This window comes from Dicentrarchus labrax, unplaced genomic scaffold, assembly GCF_905237075.1.
Source record: "Dicentrarchus labrax unplaced genomic scaffold, dlabrax2021, whole genome shotgun sequence".
Taxonomy (NCBI): domain Eukaryota; kingdom Metazoa; phylum Chordata; class Actinopteri; family Moronidae; genus Dicentrarchus; species Dicentrarchus labrax.
Window position 1 is genome coordinate 33,945,329 of NW_026136721.1, and position 27,924 is coordinate 33,973,252.

At 43.6% G+C, this 27,924-nt stretch overlaps 1 protein-coding gene across 9 annotated transcripts; it reads left to right on the plus strand.

Annotated features, from left to right (window-relative positions):
• The first annotated feature begins 83 nt into the window (after positions 1-83).
• Positions 84-27,897, plus strand: nacc1b (nucleus accumbens associated 1, BEN and BTB (POZ) domain containing b). 9 transcript variants are annotated; one of them, XM_051383769.1, is made up of 9 exons: positions 84-296; positions 7,900-8,050; positions 8,971-9,213; positions 11,132-11,356; positions 13,187-13,661; positions 14,347-14,644; positions 14,947-15,044; positions 15,245-16,929; positions 17,013-27,897. In XM_051383769.1, the coding sequence occupies exons 2-8, from the start codon at positions 7,925-7,927 to the stop codon at positions 15,577-15,579; spliced, it is 1,800 nt and encodes a 599-aa protein (XP_051239729.1). In that variant the 5' UTR covers positions 84-296; positions 7,900-7,924; the 3' UTR covers positions 15,580-16,929; positions 17,013-27,897. The 9 variants fall into 9 exon arrangements, with proteins under 9 accessions (XP_051239729.1, XP_051239723.1, XP_051239724.1 ...); XM_051383763.1 differs by lacking the exon at positions 84-296 and adding an exon at positions 1,271-1,432; XM_051383764.1 differs by lacking the exon at positions 84-296 and adding an exon at positions 1,271-1,432 and having other exon boundaries at positions 13,190-13,661.
• The last annotated feature ends 27 nt before the right edge of the window (positions 27,898-27,924 follow it).

The window sequence follows — 27,924 nt, forward strand, 5'->3', positions numbered from 1 at the left end:
AATGCCCAGAGAGCGTGGCGCTATACATCTGACACAGGAGAATTATAGAGTTAATAGTATTTGGCATGACAGGGAGAGAGAGCGGGGAGCGCAGTGCCGTGCCTGAATGCAGTCTCATCCTGTTTAGTATTCACTGTGCGCAGCGCCTGGAGGCCCCGGAGGGCTCACCTGCCCGGAGTCTAGACGCGCTATCACACACACACACATTAAGAAAGCGGGATCGAACCGGCGACCCTGTGCGCGGTGTCGGTTTGAGGAGAGAGTCGGTTCCGCCACCCGAGGGAGAAGACACTCTGGTGAGTAGTGAAAGGGGAGTGGGTTGAGTGGGTGGACTGGTGGGTGGGGCTCAGACAGTCGGGTCGGCTGGGGACGCTGTGCCTGTCTACCTGCCTGCAGCGGCGCGTGGGCTCAAATTGTGTAATCAGTTACTCCTTCAAATGTAATCTCATTACCTCTGATTTGTTACATTTCTCGTGACATTAGACAATATATACCAAAATATGATTTCTAGTCTCGTATGGGCTTCAAAATAAAATACAAACAAAATATCAACAAATAAATAAAGGAGTGATTTTATTTATCTCAGTATTGTTGTGACTGGATAAAACCCCCCTGTATTTCCACGTGCACTAAACTCAACTTTTCTGCCATGACTCATCCACGTTATTGCGCCTCTACCAAGTTATATTTATATTAATTAAAACACATGGAGTGTGGAGGTGAGCCTATGATTTACCTTCAGTCATTGCTACTGATGTGCCTTGGTGCCAAAGGTAATATAATGAGGTCTGTTGTGATAACCAGCCAGGTAAACTCACCTTTTAACTCTCTTTTTTTTTATTTTATTATTATAACACTAACACAGCTTTATTTATTGACTTTAATAATCACCAGGTCATGTGTGTCGTTGTGTTGTTAAAAACGTAAAGAAATATACATATTTTGGGGAAGGGAAGTTTCTCTCCTCCCTAATTTAAAAAACACTCACTAGTGTCATCTGAAATCACAGCACCCATCCTTACAGTTAACGTTAATGAGACGGTGCCACCTCATCTGTCTGTCTGTCTACCTGTCTGTCTGTCCCGCCGATCGGTAGCTCTGCGATCTGTCTGCAACCCCTGGGAGAAATCACCGCTCACCTCCTCTGCGTCCCCCCCCGGTTTCCTCCCCCTCCTCGATAGTTCTGCGCTCATCTCCAAGCCTGCATGTGTGAGTGCTTGCGTGCGTGCTTGCACCCCCCCCCCCCCCGCCTCGCGCGCGCACGTGTAAGTATGTACGTGTTTGCAGGAATTGTGTGCGTGCTCCGGCTGCTGGTTCACAGCATACAGTCACAATGAATGGCTGCCTGTAGCGAGGCGGAGGGAGACACTACACTGCTTATTCTGCGCTGGTCCTCCATTGAAACACTTTCCAGCGGAATACAGCCGAGGGGGTGAGTTGCGCACGGCGGGTCACCGAGGACAACGGTTCCGTGTCGGCCGGTGAGACGGGTCGGTTAGTTGTCCGAGCCCAGAACTGTGTCTGTGTGTGTTTGTGTATGTTGTGTCTTGTTAAATTCAGATGGAGGGGTGGTGTATGGTCTGCGGTGGTGTGCTGAAGTGTGTGTGTGTGTGTGTGTGTGTGTGGGGGGGGTGGTTGTTAGGCTATTATTGTTTTCTTTATTTTTAAGGGGATGGGGTGGTAAAGTTGTGCAAGCTACCATTGGGGGGGGGATGGGCTCATGGGGACAGACCAAACTTTAACCACTTCACCGGCTTCAGTCACTCGTCGTCGCGGGCTGTCCCCCCTCTCTCCCCTTCCCCTCGGTGAGTGACTTGATGAGTCCTCCGCTCCTCTTTCTACCGCATTCCTGAACTTTCTCAAAAAGTACTTGGTGTCTGAGGAAGGGAGGGAAGAGAAGAGAAGAGGTGGGGGTGTGCAGTTTTTTTTTTTTTTTTTTTTTGTTTCTTAATGTGCTGCATTTGAAAAAACCGCAGGCAGTCGTTGATTCGCCTAATATCATGGTGTCCCGTCGGTAAACGGGTTAAGATTTTACAGCCAACCCCCTACTTTCCTTTCCCCTCCTCTCCTCTCTATCTCTCTCTCTCTCTCTCTCTCTCTCCCCCTCGCCATGCCGGATCCATCCGTCTGTCTCGCCCACAGTTGCAGCGCATTTGTGTCCCGGGATGACCTGTTGATGTCGGCTAAAGATGGAGTATCGACCTCCGCTGTTATAAACCCTTTTCTCCTCTCCGGTAAAAAAAAATAAATATATATATATAACGTTCACATATTAAGACTCAAGTAAATGTGTGCCTTCTTGAGTCGCATTTTTCTTTTTTTTTTTTTTTTGGTGGGAGATTTAATTAATAATGTATTCGCTGTGATATATCATACGCGACATTTTGGAGGGGGAACAACGCGTGTCTGTCCCGTATCGGTAGCTGCCATTCGGCCGGAGGAGGAGGAGGGAACTCGGTCTCTAAACGGACATCACACCGCGCTGGCACGGAAAGAGGGGAGACGAGGAGAACTGCTGAATATTTTATCCCCCTCGACTATTTTTGTGGCAGATTTCGTCCTCCCCTCCCCTCCCCTCCCCTCTTCTCCCCCGGTTCCTCGGACGATAAACGTGTGTGTGTGCAAGGGGGGAGAGTTGAAACCGGGGTTGGCATACAAAATAAAGAAGAGGAGCTCTCTTATCTTTTTTATTTTATTTTTTTTTTTTGTGTGTGTGTGGTCCCTTTTTCCGCTCCCTCCCTACTTCCACTCAACGCACGCACACACCGGCCCGGGCCAGCCGAGGACTCCCAAAATCCTACCGGGGCATCGAGGCTGGCACACGGCGGGGCACCGAGAGCTCTCTGCCCAGCCTGACCGCCCTGCTTTGCCCCCGCTGCTGCTGCTGCTGCTGCTGCTGCTGGTGGTGGTGGCGGGGCTCTTTCTCTCGCTTGTGGCGTTCACCGGCGAGACGTCGGCTCGGCTAGACTTTAATGTGAGATTAACTGATGTATAATTGATGTGTATAAATAACATTTCGGGTTTTTTTTTTTTTTTTTTTGAAGTTTCAGCTCTAGTCGTGCTCAAGGGAGGCTATTCACTATAGCCACATTTTGGTTGCCTGTCCGACTGTCGGTAAATAACGTAAATGTCTTTTAGATTTAAAGACACAAGGGCCGGATTTCATGTGGTTTAAAGGCATGTGTGTGGGGAATTATATGCAGAGGTTAGGTGTTGTTGTTTTTTTTTTTACTAATGCCAGTGTTAGCCGTAGCTTTAGCTTGCTACTTGCTAACAGGCCACCTTTAACCTCCCTAAACCAGGAAACTGAGTATGATTAAGTAGTGATTGATGATATCACAAGCTTGTGTTAGTATTGATTCAGATAGATGCTTGGATTGATTGTGTATGCCAGTAAATGAACTGCAGTGATCAGGTTACTTTTTTTTTTTTTTTTTTTTTAAACATTTGGGTGTTAGCTGGAGCATGTGGTTAGTCTGCATAAAGTAAACCAGAGTTTGACACTGAGGAGGAATTTTTAAAAAGTTTTAGAGGACACACACACACACACACACAGTTTAGCATTAAGTCAGAGCATATAATGGGGCACACAGGGACCTCGGGTCAAGGGTCAAGTGGTGTGAATTAACTCCCTTTTATGTTTCCTGGAAGTTGTTGTGACCTCTCTGACCTCTGAGGGGGAAAGGGCGGCTGGTAGGATGTCCTTGGATGACATCTCAATGCTCCACTGTGTGTCGAGGTCAAGTCAGGCAAGAAGTTCAACTCCTGGTGAAAGGAAAAAGTTTGCTTTTAGGCTACAATAATACACTTCAAGGTTTTAACACAAAATGCTGGTTTTCTTATTGTAAAAATCAGAGTAATCATAGATTTGTATGTATTGCTGCTTTTTTGAGTATTGAGGGACGATCTTCGCCACACAGATGCCTTGTCATAGCAACTTACCTGGTGATTATTCATATGATTGCACATATTTACACCTGGAAACAACCACAGGCATCTGTTGTTGGTCGCTGAGAAGCTCCTCTGGGACTCTCGTCGGCTCGATTGCTCGCTCAAGGCCACGGGAAGTGGAGATGTCGAGGGGCAGGCGGTGTAGATAATGCATTTTTAGTACTACTACTACTTTAGTGCTAATCCTGGTGCTCTATCAGCACACTTAGATACTGTAACCTGTTTTGATAAGACAAATCCCCACATGACCATTAAGACCACGATAAACTAATTAAAGTAGGAGTAATGTATGTAAACAAATCCTGGATAAGGCCCAGAATGCATGGAGAAAATATCACTCTGAGCCACTTCGCTTGAATAATAATTACGTTAATGTAATGCACATTGATTTCTTTACATCGACACAAGCTGTCAAGGCACAATAATGTGTCAAGGTACAATGGCCGGCAAACACTGACTTAGTTATGTCAAAACAGTATTGATTTGAATGAAATAAGTAGCAGAAAACAAAACTGTAATTTATACAGTCCGGCACTAATAGTGTTTTGATATGACAGGAATGTTATTTAGATCAAATTGTACAAAGTGCTCTCAATCCAATAAACAGTCTGCAATCTTAATTGTTTTTTGTCCAGAATATGGCTGCCCAATTTATTAACCATAATAATATTGTAATGATAGTTTACGCAATTAATACACATACTTATAATGCTTGCTGCTGTTGAAAACACCCAACAGATGCTGACAACCAAGCTTGTTATTTTAGCCATAACTGTCTAAGCCCTAATAGAATTTTCGACTTTGAACGTTTGAAAATGAAATTAAAAGACTTTGAATTTTGTAGCACTGGGGTTGTAAATAGTCCTGCTTTACTCTCCCTCTCTTAGCCCACTGCCCTACAAACTGTGCCTATATCTATCAAAATTAATTAGTTGCTATAAACTTAAAAAATTAATTATGATGAAATGCTGATGGCCCTCTGTTTTCAGTGCGGCCCTTAAGTAGGCGTAAGGCAGGAGCTCAGGACTGCTTTAGCGCACTTTTTTTCAACTAGGGAAGGTTTGCTGAGCATGCATGCTACAGCACCCTGCTTCACATTCACACCTGGAAGCTCCCAGTACAACCACTATCTTTTATTGTTTGTTAAGGAGCAGCTCCACCGAAGGGGAATCATTTTTCAGGCGCGCCAGCCGTGCCCAACTTGTTTGTGATTAAATGCTTTTTTAGTTTAAGTTTTTGCTGGAAGAGCCTTGTTTAGGAACATCTGGATGGTAGATGTTGCAGGAGCAGAGAGCTATGCTTTAGCGGTTGAGATGTTTATTTGTCCTAAGACTATTTCCAAGGCCAGGTTCAGTAGTTTTTGTTGTTGAATAATGTTTTTTATATTGCGTACTGTGCGTTGTGCTGAGAGGATTGTGCCTGTGGAGGTAACCATCCTATTCAAACGGAAATTCAAGTTGGACTCTCTTTGTGTAGACTGTCACAAGTCCTTTCCTGCTGTACTAAGAGCGGGTTGAAGTGAGAAGTTGTCCAATTCCTCAGACTTTCACAAAAGCCAATCAGCAAGGTTGAATGCGCAACTTGTCAGCAAGAGTCCCAACTGTTTTTATTGCACTCATAAATATATATTTCATCGCTGTAAGCCCTGGTCAGTCTGCCTGTCTTCCTTCGCCTAATGCTGTACACCCAAATATAGTACTGGGCAATACAGCAATATTCCTTACTCAGCATTTGTCGTTGCACTCTTTCTTTTGTCTGACTTGTAATACACAACTGTGTAAGCAATACTACATATCAATTGCCAAATCAGATTTCTACCGCACTGATTTGTGAAATACTTGAGATTGGAGCTGAAACTTGCTGTTGTCATGCAGTCCATCTTTTTTTTTTTTTTTTACGTGACCTATTTTTTTCTAAATGCTCCAGTGACACATGTGTAAAAGGAACGGAGCGCAAACACAATTTCCTTCTCAAACGATTGCATAAAAAGGTCATTTTATCTCTAGTTTCTGTAGATGAATACATTAATACATATCGCTGAAATGATTAACCGATTAATCAGTTATTCAACTCGGAATGACAAGAGTATGTTTTACAAGCACAATGATAACATTGAATTGAATTAGTTGATCAACTGATAATTAATTGACAAAAAATTATAATTAGTCGTTTTAAGTAAATTAGGCTCCAGCTGCTCCATTATGAGGCTGTGCGGGTTTTTTTCTACCTCATATCATTACAAAATGAGTCCCTTTAGGTTTTTTAATGGTCGTTCAGGCGAAATTGGATCTTGCCCTGGGCATTGTCTATATAGTAAGCAATCAGTCATTAAATAATGGATATATTAATGGATTATATGATTGAAAGTCATCAGTCGCTGCCCCAGTAATGCGACAGGGAAGCAACTTACTGTACGTACAGTGCTTGAGGATTGTTTCTTTTTCTGTAGACCAGAGCTTGAAGGGTGAATAAATCATTTTTCTTTAACATGAACTCTTTGTGGGCATTAAGGAAGCTTTTTTACTGACAAATAGTAACAGACAACTGTCGGTTTATATGTATTTTACAAATGACCCCTTGGCATTCAGAGGAATAAAATAATATCTGATGAACATCCTGATATTTACCCTTTTTTAGTTCAATCAGTCCTTGAATGTGTGTTGAGCGTTAGATCTAAGGAATAAATATGATAGAAATGTCTGCTCACCAGCCCTGTCTGTGACCTTTTGGCTGCTGCTTCAGTATACATTCTCCCTAGCGTTCATGAGGAGAGCTGGAGGTGATGTAGAAGCCAGCTGTTTAGGCTACTAGGTCTCGTCTGTGAGTCTTCCTCCCAGTTGAGGAACAAGGCTAATTGCTATCGTATTGTTTCCTGTTACTGGTTTGTCTTGGGTTGTAGCCAGGCTAGGAGCTCCACATCATCTCGGCTGAACCAGCTACCGTCCAAATACTTGCGTGCATATTCACTAAGCTCGTACACCATCTGTCACTTGGAGGTCGTGATGTTGTATGACATGCATATGTTTTCCGTAGGCTAGAGACTCATCCCTCGTTCCCATCCGTTCACTTCCCCTCCATCAGACTTGGCATTAGAGTAGTTTTATGTATATATTGTGCATTCATAAACAAAAAGAAAGGGTCCATTCGAAAGTGATGCCGGCTGTCTTGAGCAAAAAATGAAATTGAAAAAGAGATTTTTAGAGTCCTTGTTTATTTCTTTGTCACGGGTTTGACAGTTCCTTCACTTTTGATCACAGGCTGTTTTTGCTAGACGGTGACGAAGACGAGTGAAGTAGATGAGTTATGTAAGCGGGTGTGTTTTGACTGAGAAGGAGCGTCGAGAAAATGACAAAGTAGGCCAAAAACCACCAAACAGTTTATTAACTGTGAATTAGATGTAATGAAACAAGGTTAAAAAAAGAGAAAGACGGCTTATATAACTGTCGCTGGTGGCCCAAAATTCTCTTTCATTCGGAGGTTAGAGTTTTGAGTTAAAGTTGTTTACCAAATACTTAATTCATTAATCATCATATACTTTTGCTAACCCTGTTTCTTTATTTCAAGTCTCTTTCCTCCCTCCTCATTACTTTCTTGTTTGCCTTTCACACATCTGTCTCCCGTCCTTCTTTACGCCGTTTTTCCTGTCTCGTCACTCCTTTATTTAATGTTTCCTCTTCTCCTGGCCTGCTACCTCATCTTGTCCTCTCTTCCTCATCACTTCTCTGATGTCCCTCCATGTACCCGTTCTTCACGCTCCTCCTCGCCTTCCCTTCATTAATCCATACGTCGCCCCCATCATCCCTCATCTGTATCCCTCCTTCCCTCCAGATATATCCCTCTCCACTTCGTTCTCCTGTCCGACATCCCATCCATTCCTCTCTTTCTAACCTTTCACTGACGTAAATCCCGCTGTCCCTGCTCTAACGTGTACCTCTCTGTTTCCTGCAGACCCTGTGGTGCTGGGCAGAGCGTTATGGCTCAGACGCTGCAGATGGCGATCCCTAACTTTGGCAACAACATCCTGGAGTGTCTGAACGAACAGCGGCTGCAGGGCCTCTACTGTGATGTCTCCGTGGTCGTCAAGGGACATGCCTTCAAGGTCTCAAAACTTTTTTTTCTTTTTAAAGTTACCTATTCAAGGAGTGACAGCTTCTAGTCAGAGGTTGTACAAAAGTTCAGCTGGTGGGTGCCTGATAGAGCGTACGCCCCTGTAGGCTGGGTCCTATCGACAAGAGAGAAGATTAATTAGAGTCAAAACTGTAAAAGAAAGACAAGAGTTTAAATCATTTTTAATTTCCATGTTTTATTCTGATATTTTTCTTGTCAAGCTGTTTTAATTTCTGTGTTTGAACAACATGGGAAAGGTTTTGGTATTCAGTCTTTTTCAGTTGTTCATTGGTTCTGGAGGACTGGTTGTGGGGGCTGCAGTAAGTCATAATTAGCTCCTCGGTGAAGGTATTCACAAGAGTTTGGTTAAAATCAATTGGTAAGACAGGAAAATATGGTCCAGGTCAAAAACAGCCAGAGTCCTGCTTTAAATAATTTCTAATAGATTTTCTGAGCTCCCTCTGGCCACTTCTCTCACAAGGGGAATAAATCTTTGGCTTTGCAACCGTTCAATACAATTTGTAAGGCTACAATTAGAAATTTGGCTATATTTCAGAAGTTACTGCAATATAATGGGAAAGGATTCCTCTACGGTTAGATACTTTTAGAAAATAAAATGTCCTTTTCCATTGCAGTTTAAAATAGATTCAGCCAAAGGGAGGTTAACTGTAAACATGGCTGAGATGAAGCCAGTCTTGCACTTTGTACATACTGTCTGGGGTTTTCACCTCCTTATATTTGACTGCACTCACAGCAAGTGTAAACCAAGAAACCAAAAGAAATATTTCAGAGTTTAAATCTACCCTGACTGGCTGTGTTTTACATGTATGATGATATTCACATTGCATAGATTTCGTTTACAATCGTAATATAATTAACTCGTATAACCTAACTTTCCTTACCTAACCTCAGGCACACCGCGCGGTGCTGGCAGCGAGCAGCTCCTACTTCCGGGATCTGTTCAACGCCGGGGGAAAGAGCTCGGTAGTGGAGCTGCCCCCGGCCGTGCAGCCGCAGAGCTTCCAGCAGATCCTGGCCTTCTGCTACACAGGACGCCTCAGCATGAACGTTGGAGACCAGTTCCTGCTCATGTACACAGCCGGCTTCCTCCAGATCCAACAGATCATGGAGAAAGGCACAGAGTTTTTCCTCAAGGTAACCCCTCAATGAAACATTCATAAACAATGATTTGACTGTTCCTTAAGGCTGACTGCAGGTGTAGAACTACGGGAATTTTTCGATAGTCAGTAGCCTTCATGTGCTGCCACTATGGCACCTGTTGTGTGCGTGACATTAAGAATGGCATTTGTTGGGCGCCCGTTTAGCTCCGTGGGTAGAGAGGCTCAGTCCTTGCTGCAGCGGCCCAGGGTTCGAATCCGACCTGCGGCCCTTTGCTACGCGTCATCCCCACTCTCTACTCCCCTTTCCTGTCTATCTTCAGCTGTATCTATCAAATAAAGGCAATAAAAGCCAAAAAAAAAACTTTAAAAAAAAGAAAAGAATGGCATTTCTTGTCATGGGGGTGTCTGTGTTTGTAGACACGTCCTTGTGACTAAAGAATAATTGAAACATCGTACTGACACTACAGGTTCCCTCTATAGTAGCAGATGATCTGATTAGATTTGGAGTGCCTTGCTGCATAAATCTGCATATTAATGAGGAGAACTGATTTCCTTGAAAGTACTCCTTAACACCTCCAGACAGAGTTAATATGGTACCAGCTATGTGTTATGTGAAGTATGTTAAGAAAAACCGAAGTATTTGCTACTGCTGGATGTGTTGCTTGCTGGGCTTGAAAGGCTGGTTGTCAGAAATGTGTTTGGCTACTTTGCCAAGAAATATTGGGAATTCACCTTTCATATAAAAAAAATCTGTCCAGCTTGTAGTAGAGTAACAGAAGAATTGCTTGTCCGTTACATTACCTGGTAGAAAGCAGATTTAAGATTGTGTAGAGTATCTTTGAAAACGTTTCCAGTACTAGTGCCAATATTATTACCAGGCTCTGTTACCAAAACCTTTTTGACATCTTATTCGAGGAATATAAACCATGAACTGCAATTAAGGATTCTTAAGGATTTCTTCAAACAGTTGAGTGTTTGAGCTTCACTGTTTGAATGATGTCTGTGCAGCGTTTGACACTAGAAGGATGTTTTCACATTCATCTGCTGGAAGTGGAAAGTTTCTCTGTGCTCATTGAAAATCTTGATTTTCAGTTGTGGGCCAACAAGCTTTATTTGTGACTTGCAAGAGTGTGGTGTAGAAACAACTGTACAGTGAAGTAGACATTTTGTGTCCAGCAGGATAACTTGAATGAACAGAATTAGCATATTCATAGATTCTGGCATTTTTAATAAGGTAGAAGGAATAGAGGTCATTTTAAGGATTTTAATGTGGACGTTATGTAGTTTTTTAGTTTATATAGTGTTTTCCTAAGGAAAAAATTCATCATTGCTCCAAGCAGACTATTCGTATATAAATCTTAACACATGTATGGAGGGGATCTTTAATATAGCTTTTATTTTTTTTTTAAAGAAAAATTACAGAACATGTCTGGAAAATTGCATCACAAAATCCCCGAGCCCAAGGCCAGGTTTTGTTGGACCAGGCCTAAAACCAAACGATATTCACATTACAGTCATATAAAGCAGAAAGCGAATCCTGACATGTGAGAGGCTGGGACCATATAACTTTGCAGTGTTGCTTCATAGATGACTTCAAACAGTTACTATCAGTATTGTTTTGATTTACTGTTATGTTTTCCATTATAACTTAAGAAGTGTTAAAATCCATCATTACAGTAACAGTAACTTCACCCAAATAAAATAGTGTACTATACTGGAACCATCTTATCATAGAACAACATTATGAATATGAGCAGACATTTGATGCCAGGTTTTGATTTTCCATGATGTTATGGACACATTTCGGTTGATACCCTGCCCTGCTTAGGATGGAGAATTACAACATTTTAAACCAGCATAAAAATGAAATAGTGGCACAGTATGGGTGTGTATTTTTTTTTTATAGGTAATTCTGGAAACTCTCATCCTTCTTTATATCATCACGCCTCCAGGTCTCATCTCCAAGCTGTGACTCCCAGGGTCTCCACGCTGAGGAGACCCCAAGCTCCGAGCCTCAGAGCCCCGTCACTCAAACAGTGGGTGGAGGTGGCGGAGTCGGCGTCGTTGCCACAGCCGCAGGAAGACCCACCTCTTGTCTGACGCCCCTCCCCCTGGTGTCCAAGGTGAAGACGGAACAGACAGCGTCCACACCTCAGCCCACCCCACAGCCACAGCAGGTAGGCCGCCTCTGATAACTTTAACACAGGCGAAGTGTTTGAACTGATGAGGCAATTAACACCATCTCGGCTCTTTCTATCTGAATTATGTGAAGGAGTCTGAAAGGATAATATTCTATATTAATTCGGTATTGACATCAAACAGTGAAACAGGGCATCACGAGTAGGTGTCGCTTTGAGTTTGAGATTTGAAAAGGCTTTGATAAACTTTCAAGGAAAGCTCGCTGCCAGTTACGAAACCTTAATCTTGTTGTAATTGCAACTGAAGAGATTTGAAAAAAACACACCATATATCCATCTTTTTTGATGACTCATTACCTGAAGGTTATTTCTGAAATATGGCATTTTTCAGTTTCAAATCGTTTTTCAGGCAAAGACATCAATTATTGTGGAGGTCGAAGGTCTCTATCAATATTTTGTGAAGTCAAGCACTTTATAAGAGCTTTAGCTTTGGAGGTGTGGGAGAGCCTTCATATTGAGAGATGAGTATTGTTTGTGTTTTTATCATATTACCATCCACATTAATTAGTGGTGGGTAGTTAAAGGAGCGCAAACTGTAGTAAACAGTTTGTCTCACTTCATTTACTGTCACATAACAGTGGCTTAATACGTACAGAATGGCTTTCCAGAGTTTGCTTTTAATGTACACTCATTTACTTTTCTGTTGAAAAGGTTGTGATAAGGAATTATAAATATATAGATAAATTATAACACCTGCTGAGCCAGACACGCTCGCTCCAAGAGCTGTTTTCACTAGCCTATACCCAGTGCATATTTTATTTTTCACTGCATATTATCAGGTACTCTGAAAGTTTCAAATTGAGTTTTAAGGTTGAAACGAAATGCGTTGAGTCATTCGAGCTCAAATACAGGTGAAAGAAACCGGAGAAACCAGCTTCTTGTGATTTTAATTCAGAGGAAACCATCTGTTTGCTGCTCCAAAATAGTCACCATGTGATGACAGGTGCAAATCTGCATAGCAGTGTACTTGCTCCAGTCCTCACTTACAGCAGAGGGAGAGGCTACAGTGTGAGAGCTGTGTGATCTTACAGTCAAGTAGCACAAATAAGCCTCATATGTACAGATCTGTCTGTAAATGGATTACGAAAAAACACAGTAATCGTGTTCTTCGTCATGTGATGAAACCGTCAGCAGATTTGTCGTCGGTTGTTTTTACGAGATGAAATAAAAGATGTTAAAACTTGTGATAAAGTCTGCAGGGTAGTAACACGGTTTTGTGTAAATTTAGACACCAACCTTTTCTGTATAGTCTGCATTAGAGACCAAGAGACTACTAAGATTCTGTTTTTGCTTTATTTTTGATTTGCTCACAGTTATAGACTTACCTGTTTGGACTTATTTGGCAAAGATTAGTTGAACTACCATTTAAGGCTTAGTGAGTGTGGCTGAGTATCCAACCTCACTCTGTTTTTGGTGCTCGCTGATATGTGTCTGTAGCAGCGAGTGTCATCTGTTAGGAACTAAAAGTTGAATGTCTGTTGTTTTTAAAATAATCTACTTCCTGATGCCCCCTGTTTCATACAGTCTTTTTGTATATAAAATATGCAGTTTTTGTACAGTTTATTTTCTGAACCTGTTTGAGAAGATAAATATGAAACTTGCTGCTGTGTGAATGATATTAATCTCTGCATCGTTACTGTTTGCAGTTAAAATTGTTGCTTTATGTTTCCTAATTGTTTTTTATTAATTGAATTTTTTTAAGTTGTCTGGCGCTGAAGATGAATAATCAGTGTTTCTCTCTCTCTCTCTCTCTCTCTCTCTCTCTCTCTCTCTCTCTCTCTCTCTCTCTCTCTCTCTCCCCCCCTTCAGCAGGAGGGCTCTCCCTACTCGGTGGTCTGCACCCCGGTAGCCAAGCGGCTGTGGGAGGGGGGCAACCGTGACGGGGGAGGAGGGTCTGGAGGGGGCGGGGGAGGTGGGATGAGAAAGGCCGCACGCTACTCTTCCTCCTCCTCTTCCTCCTCCTCCTCCAACAATACTACCCAGGATACCTCTGGCCGCGGACCCGCAGCCAACGCCGCTATGTTGGCCGGCGGCGGTGCCACTTCAGTGGGAGCTGCCGGACTCAACAGTAACCATAACAACAATAACAACAACAACGGCGGGACCCCTGAAGGCACTAGCCCGGGCACACTGAGCATGTACACCAGCGACTCGCCAATCAGTTACCACGACGACGAGGAAGAAGACGACATAGCAGACGACAGCGCCGAAGAGCAGTACAGACAGATCTGCAACATGTACACGATGTACAGCATGCTGAACGCTGGAGCGGCAGGTAAGCTCTGTGAGTGGGGGTTCATTTTAGGGGCACTGTTGTTTTCAAGTAAATCTCAAGTTTTTGTCCTCTGATCTGCGGCTCTTGCTGAAGTGTGTTTACATGTTCCAGTCTTGGAAAGTTTGCTCATCCAAACTTCTCAGGAGTGGAGGATGTTGTGGAGAATGAAATGTTTAAAAGGCTGAAACCACTGACAGTTTTGGATCCTGCCTTAACGCTTATGAATTGTTTATAATTTGTTTAATCAAAAGGACTCACTCAGATGGAATGGTTTGAATTAAATATTCAAACCACTGACAGTTATACTAACGGAAGTTTATTCAAAATATATGAGAAATGTGGATACAATCATTTGAACAGTGTCACCAGCAATTGAGCTGTTCTTACAGTTAACATACAGTTGTTCTGCACTGCAACATGGTTTCCCTTTTCTTTGGTCTAAATGTGTGAAAGCCAGTATTTACTTTATAAACAGCACAAGTTTCTCAATTTTAGACTGTTTTTTATTTTGGCAAAATTTGTGTATGACTACTTTTTACTTTTAACACTTCTTTTGTAGAAAAAAAAATGTTTTATTCCTCAAAGTAAGACTTTATATCTTCTCTGAAACTATTGCACTAGTTAGGTAAAATCTCCAAAAGATACCCAGCCCTAAATGTAAGTAAAACTGATAACAATCCATCCTCCTCCTTAGTGGTCGGGGAGCGGGTGGAGGCTCTTCCGGACTTGGCCCCAGACTCAGGTGGCGGACGGGGGGGCAGGGGGGCACGGTCCCGGCAGGACCTGGCGTCGCTGCCCGCTGAGCTCATCAGCCAGATCGGGAACCGCTGCCACCCGAAGCTGTACGAGGAGGGCGACCCAGCCGAGAAGCTGGAGCTGGTGAGCGGCACCTCCGTGTTCATCTCCCGCGCCCAGCTCATGAACTGCCACGTCAGCGCCGGCACCCGCCACAAAGTGCTGCTCAGACGCCTGCTGGCCGCATTCTTTGACAGGTCAGTGTTTTGCCTACCAAACATTTGGTTGGTCAAATGTAGAGCGGTAACAAAGAGAGTGCTGTATAAGCCGCAGTAAACGATAAAGCTGCACGCTGAGAACTAGACTACAACTAGACCGCTTTTGGCGTTGAATCAATTTTTCCTGTCTGATTTTCCTGTTTGATTTTGAAGATTGTGTTTCTCTGTATGCACCACAGCATGTCTTTTTATTGCCTTAAAACTTCTTTCTGTATAACACTATGCTGTGTGCATCCTGTATCTGTTTACGTGCTGATGTATTTTTGTGTCTTTCCTTCCAGGAGCACTCTGGCTAACAGCTGTGGAACTGGCATTCGCTCTTCAACCAATGACCCCAGTCGTAAACCCCTGGACAACAGAGTGCTGCACGCTGTCAAATGTGAGTCATAAAAAGATACACACTGTTTTTGATATTATAAATACTGAGAGTTACATCTCGGTGAGACTGTGGAGCTGCCCGCATGCAAAGTTCCCCATTGCTGCTTTGAAAGTCACTCCTCACCAGCCATTGAGCCTTTGGTGTTTTTCAGTGTTGTTTCTTTTTTCATCTTCCTCTCTTTCCCTTTTTCCTTCCTACAGTTTACTGCCAGAACTTTGCGCCGAGCTTCAAGGAGAGCGAGATGAACGCCATCGCGGCTGACATGTGCACCAACGCCCGCCGCGTCGTCCGCAAGAGCTGGATTCCCAAGCTTAAACTGCTGATGGCCGACAGCGACGCCTATTCCGCCTTCCTGGCCGACAGCGTGAAAATGGAGGCCGACGCGCTGGGGGCGGAGCAAGGCTTTGACCCCGCCTCCCTGGAAGCCGTGGCGGCGGCGGCAGCGGCGGCTGGCAACAATAACGAAGTGGGAGGCGGAGCCACGCAAGCAGACACCCTCCAGGGGGCAGGAGGAGACGGCAGCACTTTGTTTTGAGTGAGTGAACGGACAGATAGATGAATGGACAGATGGACAGATTGATGTAGGGAGGGATGGCATTTCTCTGGGGCGATGAGTCGAGAACGGTGACCACAGTGGTCGTGATGACAGTTGTCGCTCATCCCCTAGCCGCCATGTGTTTGGGGATCTATTTCTTCTTTTACACCTCTTTTGCTCAATTTGTTCTGCTTCCCTTCCTTTGTTTGTCCACATTTCTGTCTCTCTCAGCGGCCCAGAATGCCTCTCTTTGGGTCGTTCCTCCTTCCTTTTAATGGTAGAGAGAGATTGAAAGATGGAGAGAAAGGTAGCAGAGGGAGGAGGTTGATAAATAGCCCCCCCCCACACCTCTTCATTCCTCTGCAACCTTTCAAGACCTGCTTGTTTCAGCCTTTATTTTTTATTCTTTTGTTTTTAAGAGTGTGTACTGTCACTAAGGCCCTTTTTCTTACCATAATCAATCACAGACATTCCCTGGGGAGGGGGGTGGGCGGAAGGGGGTAATCTTGTTTGGAGAAAGTGATTCTTTTCCTTCCCCAAACTCCGGTAACACTGTTGTTTTTGATATTGAATGTATGTGTGGCGAAGCATCCGAACCGCAGCGTAGTGAGTCAGTGGAGGCTGAGTGAGCTTGTACAGAGCCCTTCTTTTATTCTTTTACTCGTTTGTTTTGCTTTATTTCATCTGGACAGCCAGATGAAAGCTTCTGTGACCGCGGTGGGGTTGATGAGGTCAGGGGTTGAAATGAATATTAATATGTATATTGGCATGGTTTATGATCTCCCCGACCCCACCAACCCTGCTCTTTAACCCCTGCTGGGCATGCTGGGAAACTGACCTACCAGCCCTTAGAGAGATGCTGGTGAGTTCTGACTGACGGTGCGGTGGCAGACGGGGAAAAAACTAAAGTTTGCTTGGCTTTTCCCCTGACCTCCCCTACTTTTTGACCCTAAAACCTAAAAAAAATTGTTCAGTTTCCCTTTTTTTTTGTTTAAATTCTTAATTTTTTACTTTTCGTGTGTGATTTTTGCCAAGCCTCCCGAGCTAGAGGAAACTTGTTACCGATGATTGTCAAAGAGTTTGCGCCTGATAAATGCACTGTGTTATTTCCTGCGGTATGAGTACAATCGAACTACGTTTTTGTACGTATCAGAAAGAGAAGAGGGGTGGTTTTATTTAAAAAATGCAAAAAAAGGAGAAAAAATACAAGCTGAATCCAATTTATATATCCGTTTATCACCCTTTTTTTTTTTTTTTTAATCTGAAGGAAAGTCCAGAAAATGAGTTTAAGCCTGTGAGCTTTGGAACGATTTGTGTGTGTGTGTGTGTGTGTGTGTGTGTGTGTGTGGTGTGTGTGTGTGTGTGTGTGTGTGTGTGTGTGTGTGTGTGTGTGTGTGTGTGTGTGTGTGTGTGTGTGTGTGTGTGTGTGTGAGGAGATACAGCGGTGCTGTTTCTTTTGTTTTCAGCTCATGTTTCAGTTGCTCTCCCTAAGAGTATTCGCGGCCGTGCCTGTTAGCGGCACAAGTTTTCTCGGGCTCTGCTGCCTGGATGCGTGCTCGCCTGGCATGGACAACGGTGCTAATTCAGGCATTGGTACATTGCAAGGAATACAGCTCTTGCGTGTGTATGTGTAGGTGTGTGTTTGTACGGCCACAGTTTGTGCGTGTGTGCTGCTGCAGCAGAGAGAGAGAGCGGGAGGCCAGACGGTGTGTTTTCACACACGCTTGGTCGATTCATTCACCCATCGCTGCAGTGAGCACACATACACGCTAATATGCATTTGGGCGCTGTCAGCCGCATCAGCTACAGTACACCAGAGCAACGTGGGAATTAAAGGGGAATTACACCAAAGCAGACCCAAGAGGTTGTGGTTTGTCACATGTAAGCGTTCACCTTAAATGTATTCAGTGTTTAATGAGGCTACAGTAGATGTGATGGAGAAGGTAAACTGCGCTGGCTGAAAGTTGTTTGTTTGACAGTTGCGTTCCTGGCTTTATGTAAGATGTTTAGAATTATAAAATGAAAGCTGCTAAATAATGGAAATCAGAAGAATGTTGGCATAGAAACAACCCTGAAAGTCATATTGCAGTCATATTTGCCTTTGATACTTGCGGCTGAATGGTAGCTTTCAGAAAAAAGAATCACAGAACAAACTCTTTTTTTTTTTCTCTTTGAAAAAGTGACCTCCACAATACAGCTGAATTTAAAAAAAAAAGATAAAAAAGCCCTCGCCACGCTTTAGTTGATGAGTGTCAGCTAAACTGTGGCGAGGGCTTTTTTTTATCTTCAGTTTGAGGTTGAGACAGGTGCTCCTGGTGAACGGTTTGATTTAGTGCCACTGATATTTTGCTCCTCGATACCACTGCAGTGTTTCAAATCCTCATTACACCAGATTCTAGTTTTCGGTTTAAACCCCATTCTCTGTCTTTTAATCATAAAATCAATCCCAGACAATCAATATAAAGTCAATTTTTCTTACGACAGACCTGACACATCTGTCTGTCTGTTTGGCACTGGGGAATGAAAGCAGTAGTGTGAATAACATGCGAGCAAAGTTAGCCAACTGTGTAAGCACTCTCTTTTATGTGTTACACGGATTTGATCGATGCCAAAACTATATGCAGCCTGTTAGGTTGTGTCTTCACAATTCACAGCAGGGTAAAACTAAGAATAGTTTCTCTGTGTATCCAACGTAATTGGTGGATATAAACACATTTTATTTTATTTTTTAAATTTTAAGGCTGTAAAAGACTGATTTGTGTTCATTACATCGAGGCCTGCCTGATACCAAAATGAGATAACTCAGCAGTGTGAGCCTTAACTCAACATGGTGACTGTTGTGAAGTCAGCTATTGGTCCCTGTTGGATGAGGGAAATTCTGATTTAATCTCACTAATTTAAAAACAAATATGTTGATAATGGCGGACGCAGCTGGTCTTTAAATAAAGTACCGATGGTATCGATTGATCATTGAGTCAATACGAGACCGTGCCAGATGGCTCCATTACCATAGCTAATTAAGAAATTGATCACATACAAACAGCTGTTTTGGTTTGGTTGAACTTTATTGAAAGATTTGGTATTTTATTTATTTCTACTCCTGTGTAATGGAAACATATACATGTGTCTATTGGTAAAAAAAAAAAAAAATGAAGTGGCACTAGATGATGGAAATGTTCACTGTGGAGCTCTGAGTGCTAAGTTTTCTCCGTATGACAGCATTTTGGCAAACAATGATCAGATTGCAGACCTATATCCTGTACTGTGATATTGTTCAGATTACAGAATTGTTAGCCAAAAGTTGAGAACACCAACGAGTTTGCTTCGGTGGGTTTAGCGGAACCTGCGATCAGCAGGTACTCAAATAGTGTAATACTTTGAAATAAAATGTGGTGTATCGACTGTAGGGGCCAGCAGTATGCCTTCAGTGTCAAAGGTACCATCATGGTCAAAAGGGGAACGCGTTGTGTGTTTAATCTGAGAAATGATCCAACTGTTAAATCCACATTTATAATATTTAATTCCCCCTGTGTTTATGTACCATTTCCTGTGTGTTAAATGTGCATGTCTGCCAAACTTAGTGGCACATTGGATTCCTATTGCTATAAAATTCCCAGTGCGAGTGTTTTTAAGTGCGATAATCTTGAGGACTAACACTTTAAAACCCAAACAAGAAAGGACTTGACATATTATAGATTTGTTGTATTGTATACTAGACCATTGGACCCAACGGACATTCTTGGTTTTTTTTATGCGTATTTGGCCCGTTTTGGTGTTCTTTTTTTGTCTAAATGAGAAGAAACCTCAAGCACCTTATTGCCAGTGTGGCGTCAGAAAGTTTGGACCGCCACGCACACACACACACACACACACACACAGACCCTCAAGGCGAAGGGTCTGTCGTTAACCGTCTCCTAAGCGAAACACAGGGTCGGCGCTGCACGTTGAAACAACCCGGAGAAGAACCAAAAACAGCCTTTGAGGCGTCATCTGACCTGTCTTGAACTGAAACAGTTTTATAGACCAGTGTTATTAAAAAAAAAGTCTGCTTTTTACAGCCTGGCTTTCGAGGAAAGATGTTTACGTGACTATTTAGTTCTTTTATATATTTACATGTATATCAAGTTTTTTTATTATTTCTTTTTTACAAACGCTATCAGTCAAAGAACCCTTGGTCCTGAGACGAGCACCTAAAGGTCCTACAGTCAGGAGGTGGAAGGTAACTGGGGGGGGTATCTTTTTATTTTACCCCACCGTGCCCCACCCTCTATTCTGGAGCACATGGTACGATCTGTGGAGACTTAACCAAGTTCAATAACCAGGACAGAAGCAAGAGGAGAGAGAGAGAGAGGGAGAAAGAAATAAGTGAAAGGAATTGGGGGAGGGCGGGCAGGAGGGGGGGAGATAGAGGAGACAGTTTGCACATTTCTGTTTTTGTTTTCCTTTTAAAAAAAAAATCTTTTTATTCCAATGCTTTGTTTAAAACCACCGCCTTAAATGAGAAAAACATTCTGAGAGAGATAGAGAGAGAGGGAAGAAGAGGACAGTCTGAGCCTCCCTAGAGAGGAGGGATGAATTGGGGGGAGGTGGGGTTGGGGGGGTGGCAGAGACGCTTGGATGATTTGGTGTGAATGCATGCATGCATACTGGTGTGTGTGTGTACGTAAGTATGTGTGTGGTTTGTTGCAGGGTGGGTTTGGGAGCTGTTTGTAAAGCCTTTGTGTGTGTGCATCTGTGGGCGAACATAATGTGTGGGTGTGTTTTTAATGTTTGTGTGCGTGTGTGTGTGTGTGTGCATATTAATGTATGTATGCAGTTTTTTTTCCCTCCCCGCTCGCATCCCTCCATCTCCATTTATGGCATGTTAATGTCTGCCTCCTCACTCGAAGAGCCTTTGACAGTGGTACAGTGTGTGTGTGTGTGTGTGTGTGTGTGTGTGTGTGTGTACGTGTGTATTGCGCATGCCTATGCCAGGCTGGGTCTGCGTCTCGATCTATGTGCTGCATACGTGTGTGTCTGGCTTCACGTGGCGACTGCGCATGTCTGTCACTGTGTGTGGGTGGTTTGGGTGCTCAGCTCTGCAAGGTCTGTATATGTATGTATGTGTGTGTGTGAGTGGGTGGTATGTGTGCAGAGGTTCAGATGAGTGGCTGTTTGTTTTTGTCTGCCTCCTCTGCCTCACACACACACACACACACACACACACACACACACACACACACACACACACACACACACACACACACACACACACATCTGCAGAGTCACATATCTCTATCCACAGCACAGAGTCTGTACATCTGTGACATATCAAAGCTGCAGATGTATTGTGGCCATGTTGCACATCATGGCTGCAGCTCTTTTGTTTTTTATAAAAGTCATTTCAATGTAAAATAGACTTCAGACAAAGTAGATCATGAGCACTTCTATTGACTCTTCAGATTTTTTCCCCTGCCTAAAAATCTCCCCGCTGCCTGGTACACGTCCTGCCCTCCTGCATGGGACAGCAGCACAACTGCAGCCAGGACACTTTTTCCCTCCTCCACCTCTTGATTTCTATCCTCAATTCTCCTTTTCTTCCCTCCCTCTCTGCCCTCGCCCATCTCTCTCTGTTTTCTATTTTCTTTGTTTACATGTCTTTCTGCCTTGTCTCCTCTTTCTGTATACATTTCTATCTCTCTTCCTTGCTGTCCCTCTCTTTCTCCATCTCACACACAGCTAAATAGTCTTGGTCCCTTGTTGCTTCATTACGTAAACCATCATTTTCCATCCACCGCTGCTTCATTTCTGTGTCGGCTCCATTTTCTTCATATAATGTGAATCCCTGCCAAACTCTCACCCGTATATCTGTATCGTGTGTGTGTGTGTGTTTGCTGTCTATAACAACAGATGGGGCTGCCAAATATGTTGCTGCGTGTGTGCGCATACATGTGAGCAATCGAATGCAAATATGCAAATAAATGAGTGTAGATGGGTATATCTGACCTGTGTGTGTGTGTGTGTGTACGTGTGTACGTGTGTGTGTGTACGTGTGTGTGTGTGTGTGTGTGCTTTCTGCCCACCCCCCTCTCATAGGACACTGTCCAGTTGTGTGATTTTTTTTTTTTTTTTTTTTTAGTCTACTGCACCTTTAATAGTCAGACAATTGATGAGAACGGTCTATCTGCCCCTGTATTCTCCTGGCTGCTGTGGCTGACAAATCAGAACATCCACATGAGAGACGCAGCCAATCATGACGCATATATCGACCAGGCTGTTGAACCAAGTGACCAAGTGGGGTTAAAAAAATAATTACAATCATCCTAGACTTGAGCAGTGAGAGGAGGAGGAGGAGGTGCTGTTCTTCCTGAGGAGGAGATGTTTGTTAAGAATCTCCCAGGACAGATGAGGCATTGCGGCAGTCTGCCGTCACATGAGCGAAGCCACAATCCAGACAAAGAGACAAGAGTGAGAGGAGAGAGAGGAGGCTAATGATAGAGAGGGGGAGGAGGGAGGAGGAGGAGGCGATCGTCTCTCTCTGGCCCCGTGCCACCAAGATAAATACCTGGGTGCTTGTTTATTTATGTAGCGTGGCATTTTGCAGAGGGGTGGGGTCGTGGGGTGAATGAATAAACGGTGGAGTTGTCTAAATCCCTCAAAACGACCCCAGTGAGACAAGCACCCACTGACTGGACGATAACGGGGCATCCAGATAAAGAACAAAGCTTCCAAAACTTTAGTTAAGATTCGTCTGGAGAACAAAAATTAGCTTTGATTCCTCCCCCCCCCCGTAAAGTTGAAATTGCACTAAATATCTGTAAGAGAGTGGAGAAAATGTATTTTATGTCCTGAAACACATTTGGCTGAATGTTTTTAACCCACTGTCCTTTTTAAGCATTGCGATATGATAATGGAAGACGTTTGAGCTGCAACTGTAGAGGTGATTCGCCCAGCTGTTGTAAAGTGTGTGTAATGTTGAACACCTGGCGAACCTTCATCTGTAGTCAACAATTACAGGCCAGGAAAAACGATGGTTTATTGAATTAGCAGGAGCCCAATATTAAGGGCTAGTGTGGATATACATCATATTTAGTAGTACAGTGGTTCCCAACCTTTTGTGCTTGAGACCTTTTCACCCCAGATTGTTTCAGGTTGCAACAGTTGGTTCATTAATTCATTAGTTTATAAAGAAACTTAAAATCAAATGTAAATATTGGCCCATTTTCTTCATCTTCTATGATAATAAATTGAATATAATTGTGTTGTTGGACTGTTGGTTGAACAACACGAGCAGTTTGAAGACGTCCCCTTGGGCTAAGGGAAACTGGGGTGGACATTTCACACAATGTTGACATTTTATAGACCAAACTATTTATTGAGAAATTGATGAAAATAAAAGGCACAGTAATCAATAGGGAAATGATCGTTAGTTGTAGCCCTAGTTAGAAATATCCATAATTTCATGAGGAAAAGGGCAATAATGTGTGTAACATGGGGAACACAGGCTGGGAACCACTGTACTAGCAGTATTAGACCCCAGTATTGTTCAAACGTGGCCTTTAATCTTCGAACACAGGCAGGAAATAAAGATTGAAGTTGAAAGTTCTATAAATTTGAATGGTAAATTTTGTCTCTGTGCAAGATTTTGAAAGGAAAAGAATGTAGAAGTGGTGATTATAGAGGGTTAGGTCAGATCCAACAAGCTTTTTGTCCCACGTTCCTGCTGACTGTCTGTTCTTGGCCTGTTCTCCTGGGGCCTCGGGTTGTGGACTGGGTGAACGGGGGTTCCAACTGGTCTTCACATCCAGGGGTTTTGAACATAAATTTGAGAGAAATTCGGCGTACTTCAAACGAGCACAGCAAAAAGGATATTTTCTTTAATATCTGCCTGTGTCTGTTTTATTTCCTCCTTTTGATTTGGAGGAAGGTTTGCGAGCCAGTAGCGGACTGCTACTGAGAGAAAGGACACAATGATTTATATAAAGAAGTTTTGAACACTCCCCTGCCCTGCAAAGAGCAAAATCTGAACCGTGAAAGTGAACAGTAAAGCCGTGGTGTAAGTCCAGCAGCATGGGCTGTATATCGCAGAATATCTTTTTTTATGAAATATAAAACCCACCTGTGACCTTTTGACCTTTTTAGGTGACAGGTTGCAGCTTTTTGCCTCTTTGTAGGGCAGCTATGTCTGAGCACAGTTTTACAACTAAAAGTTGAGCGGGGCCAGAGCAGACATTTTTTCAAAGCGATACGAGTTTGGTCGCGCTTTTAGAAGAGCTTTGTACACGTTTCAAAATGTTTTTCCGTTTTAAACGTTTTTGGTTTCATTTTCTGTTGCTATTGTGTTTTTTTTGTTTTCTACATTCGAGTTAGTGTACTGTAGTCCTCGAGAGTTATTTTAAGACAGATGCTACTAATAATTGAACATTAACACCTGTACGTAGAGTTGCCAAGTTGTGTAAAAAAAAAAAATTACAAAAAGAGAAAGTGGAGACATGGTTAGCTGTAAAATAGTCTAGAGAAAAGAGAACCACATATTTTTGCATTGCGATTGTTGTATGACTGAGGTGCTGCGGGCGGGAGGGTTGAGGGTTGGGCTTTTAATGCTGGACCAGATGTTTGGTTTTTACTGCACTGCAGCTGTTGTCGGGGCGGGATCAGGGACCGCAGAAAGCAGACGGACGGACTGATGGACAGTCGAGGCAAACGAAACACTGTTGTGCTCACATCATTTTAAGGCTACAAGCCTGAATGTCTGTTTAAAAAAAAAATCTTGCCATGGATAAAATCTTAACTCTCCATTGTCTTGTGACGATAGAAATCCGTTTCTTAGCCAAGCATGAACTTCCATTAGAAATCGACCCAAAGTAAGTTTACTTGACCTGGTTTCTCAAACCAGCTTTTCCACAAAGAATAAGCTACTGCTGCTTGAATGTTATTTTCCTTTAGACGTCCCCTGGTGGCTAAAGGCTGCTACTGCGGCTCAGAGAAAGGGGGGGGCTCCACAGCTGCAGTATGTGCCAACGCCACCAGAGGGCGAGATCCCAAGAAGCAGTGATCCTACACAAGCTACGATTGTAATGAAAGAGTCTCGATCACTGTATTCATCCGAGCACCTTAACAGCGGACCCCGCCGGGGGGTTCTGCTGCTCATTCTGAGAATCCGACACAAGACGCAAAAACCGCCAAAACGCCCACCGCAGTGTGTGGGCCAAGATGCCAAATAAAGTTGTCAGTAGATTGAAAGTTGCTGACGTGACTTCCAAAAGAAAAGAGCTGTTTTTGTGCTTCGACTCGTCCGTCCACGACTTCGTCCGTCTGTTTTTCACTCCTGCTCTCCACCTCGGCTGCCGAACCACAGAAAGGAACAAAAGTGACGAGGAGAGAGTGGAATAATCTTTAAAAAAAAAACAAAAAAGCACCTTTGGGCGAGCGCTCAACTGTCCTGGAGAGCCAAAGCCCTCTGCACGTTTCTGAGCACGCTCACTATGTCACTTCCTGTCTGTGGTTTGGATGCTGGTGTCAGATGTTGATTTTTTGGGGGGGGTGGGGGATCGAGATGTAATGTGAGGGTTCTTTTTGTAAGTTCCTTATTTTTGTTGTTTTTATCTTTTTGTACTATCATTCCCTTTTTTTATTTTGTATGTTTTTCTCTTCTCTCTCTTTATTGACATTTGTTTACTGTAAAAATGATGATGATGATGATGTGCTCATTGACCTGTCTCCCCCCCAGGTGGGAAGCGGGAGCATAGACTGTGCAAACTCTCCTCTGAATGGGGGGTGGGGGAGGATTTAAAGGGGAGAGTTCAGGTGGGTGAGGGGTACCGGTGAAGGGTGAAGGTTGGAGTTGATTCAGACAGAGTTTCCTGCACAGGGCATCAGTGAATTCTGATCATTTCCAGTCTTTTTAAAAGAATCCCAGAAGAATCACCAAGAAAGGTATGTTCACCCAGCAAGCATTTGATGATTGGGTAGTGTCAATCCGAACGAGCACAAAACCTTCAGTGTGACAAGAAGCCACAGTCAGAAATTCTCTTCAAAAACAGCTTCAGACTGATAATCAGGCCGATTATCAGATCACGAAGGAAGCAAAAAACGACTTTGATGTCTTTTCTACTGTCAATTCCGTCAAAATGCTCGTGGGGTTTGACTTGTACTGTCATATGGTATTGCGTGGAAAAATGTGTGATCTGATTGACGGTCGTACTGCCCCCCTTTTTCTTTTTTTTTTTAAAATCCAGACAGAATGTTAACGGAAAAATCCACCCTCAAACACTTAAACTCCGGTGTTAGAGACCCCATATTTTAGCATATTCAACAGTGAACGTCAAGCCCCTTAAAGGGAGAGGCCACTATTCAACGTATCCAGCAAACCCAGACACACATCAGCAGTCACTTGCTGTCACCACCCAATAAAATCACAGTTTCAAGGAATATCTGGCTCTTTAGCCGCGAAACGCTCCACTATCTTCCCCCTTAACGTACATGAATTAGTCTGAGCCCTTTCACTCAAAAACAAACAGCGGCCTGCTGAGGCTAAAGACAACGAACGACCAGCTGCTGGCTGTAAAACCAAAACAATTTGCTGAAAGACGCAGAAATGCTCCGTAGTGCTGAGAACTGCAGAGTAAGGTGGGATCCTCCCCTCGTCATTTCATCCATTATGAATGTAAAAACAGATCAGTGCTGCTTTGATTAAGAAAAATCCACCGTAGAGGATGCAGGGAATTAGAAAGTGAAAGGGTGTGGCCACGGCATGTGAACGTACATTTCAACCCTTGATACCAGACTAACTTTTGAAAAGCGAGGGTGGATTTTTCCGGAGCAGGGACCCTTGCTGAGGACTGTCAGGAGTTGTGTCGTGAAGTGTTTAAAACTGGCTAAACTTGAGAACAGAGGAGCGAGGGAAGTGGACGCGAGACTCTCTTAAAATCAAGAATCGTGATCCTGAGGTGTGAGTCCTCCATCGTGTATCTCTCCCTCGCCACCCCTTCCTCGCCGCTCAGCCGCGTTCCTCCTCATCTTCCTCGGCGCCGCGGCCTGACCTCATCAGCCCTCAACCGACCTTTAACCCCCCCCTCGCGCTCCTCAAGCTCCGCGAGTCTCTCTTCCTGCCGTCTGCAGGTCTGTAGTCTTGTATCCAGAAACATTTACTCCGCTCTTTCCCAAATCCCCACACACCAGAGACAACACACACTCACGTATATATATTTATATATATATATACTGTATATGTATAAATGAATACGAAACAGGCAAACCTCTGAGATACAGAAGCTCACGCTCACACACACACCTGCAGACTCTCAGGATGTGTTGCAGGACGTGTGTGCGCGTGTCTTCGTGTCACTGATGCAGTTTTTAAAAAAAAAAAGTACCAGTTTACCTCGGGAGCTCTCAGCCATAGCAGACCTTAATCCCCACAGATATCTCAGCGCTGCGAGCAGCTTCTGAACTGCTGTGGCTGCCGTTACAAAGCAGGTACATTTTTGTTTTTCAGGAACAAACCCGGGAGCCTCAGCAGAGCGCTCTCGGACCATTTGAATGCATACAGCGCAGGGTTTTTACAGAAACGGGACACAAGTCGAGAGTCCATGTCAACACAGTCTTACCTCAAAATCATACTACAGAACAGGGGGGGGCCGGGCTTATATATGATCATAGCAACCGTGAATGACTATTTTTTATTCCTTCTCTTCCTTGTCTCTGGTGTCGTTGGGTGAAAATACTCTGCAGAACTCTTTCTTTTTCTCGTTTTTCCACTATAAATATATAAATATATAAACTGTACATTATGACATAGAAGCACTATCGAAGTTTGATTGTTAGATGTGCACTCGCAGCATGAGGTATTATTCTTTATTATTCTTCATAACCCAGAAAAATGAAAAAGTGAAATAAGAGCTTTTGGAAGTAAACAACAAAGGATAAAAAACAAACAAAAACAATGCAGTAGCGTCTACTGATGTCAAAGAAAATACCCGACCTCACCCCGCCTCACACACACACACACACACACACACACACACACACACACACACACGCGTCCCCCAGACCTTTACCCCAGCCCTGCCGTGTTACCCTGCCCCCCTCCCCCATCCAACCGATCGCCCCGATGCCCCCTCGCGCCACCCCCCCGCCCTCCTGCCCCGGTGTACATGCCAGTGTTTCCCCCATGTGTTCCAAGTGCCAATAACTTTGTGAATTCCTAACTGTGACCCAGTAATAAAGATAATTGCACATTAACTACTGTAAAGAGTAAAAAGAAACCAGACTGATTAAAAATGAGGAAAATATCTGAATATCTTAATAAAAGGTTTTTAACAAACAGGATTGACCTTACGGCTGTGTTGGGTCTTTATTTACGTT

Bases quoted from the DNA above. Each gene is read 5' to 3' on its own strand.
- nacc1b (XM_051383763.1), top strand. From the start codon at position 1,338: ATGGCTGCCTGTAGCGAGGCGGAGGGAGACACTACACTGCTTATTCTG. The intron at 1,433-7,899 runs GTGAGTTGCGCA...TGTTTCCTGCAG, and splicing joins AGCGGAATACAGCCGAGGGG to ACCCTGTGGTGCTGGGCAGA. The intron at 9,214-11,131 runs GTAACCCCTCAA...TCACGCCTCCAG, and splicing joins GCACAGAGTTTTTCCTCAAG to GTCTCATCTCCAAGCTGTGA.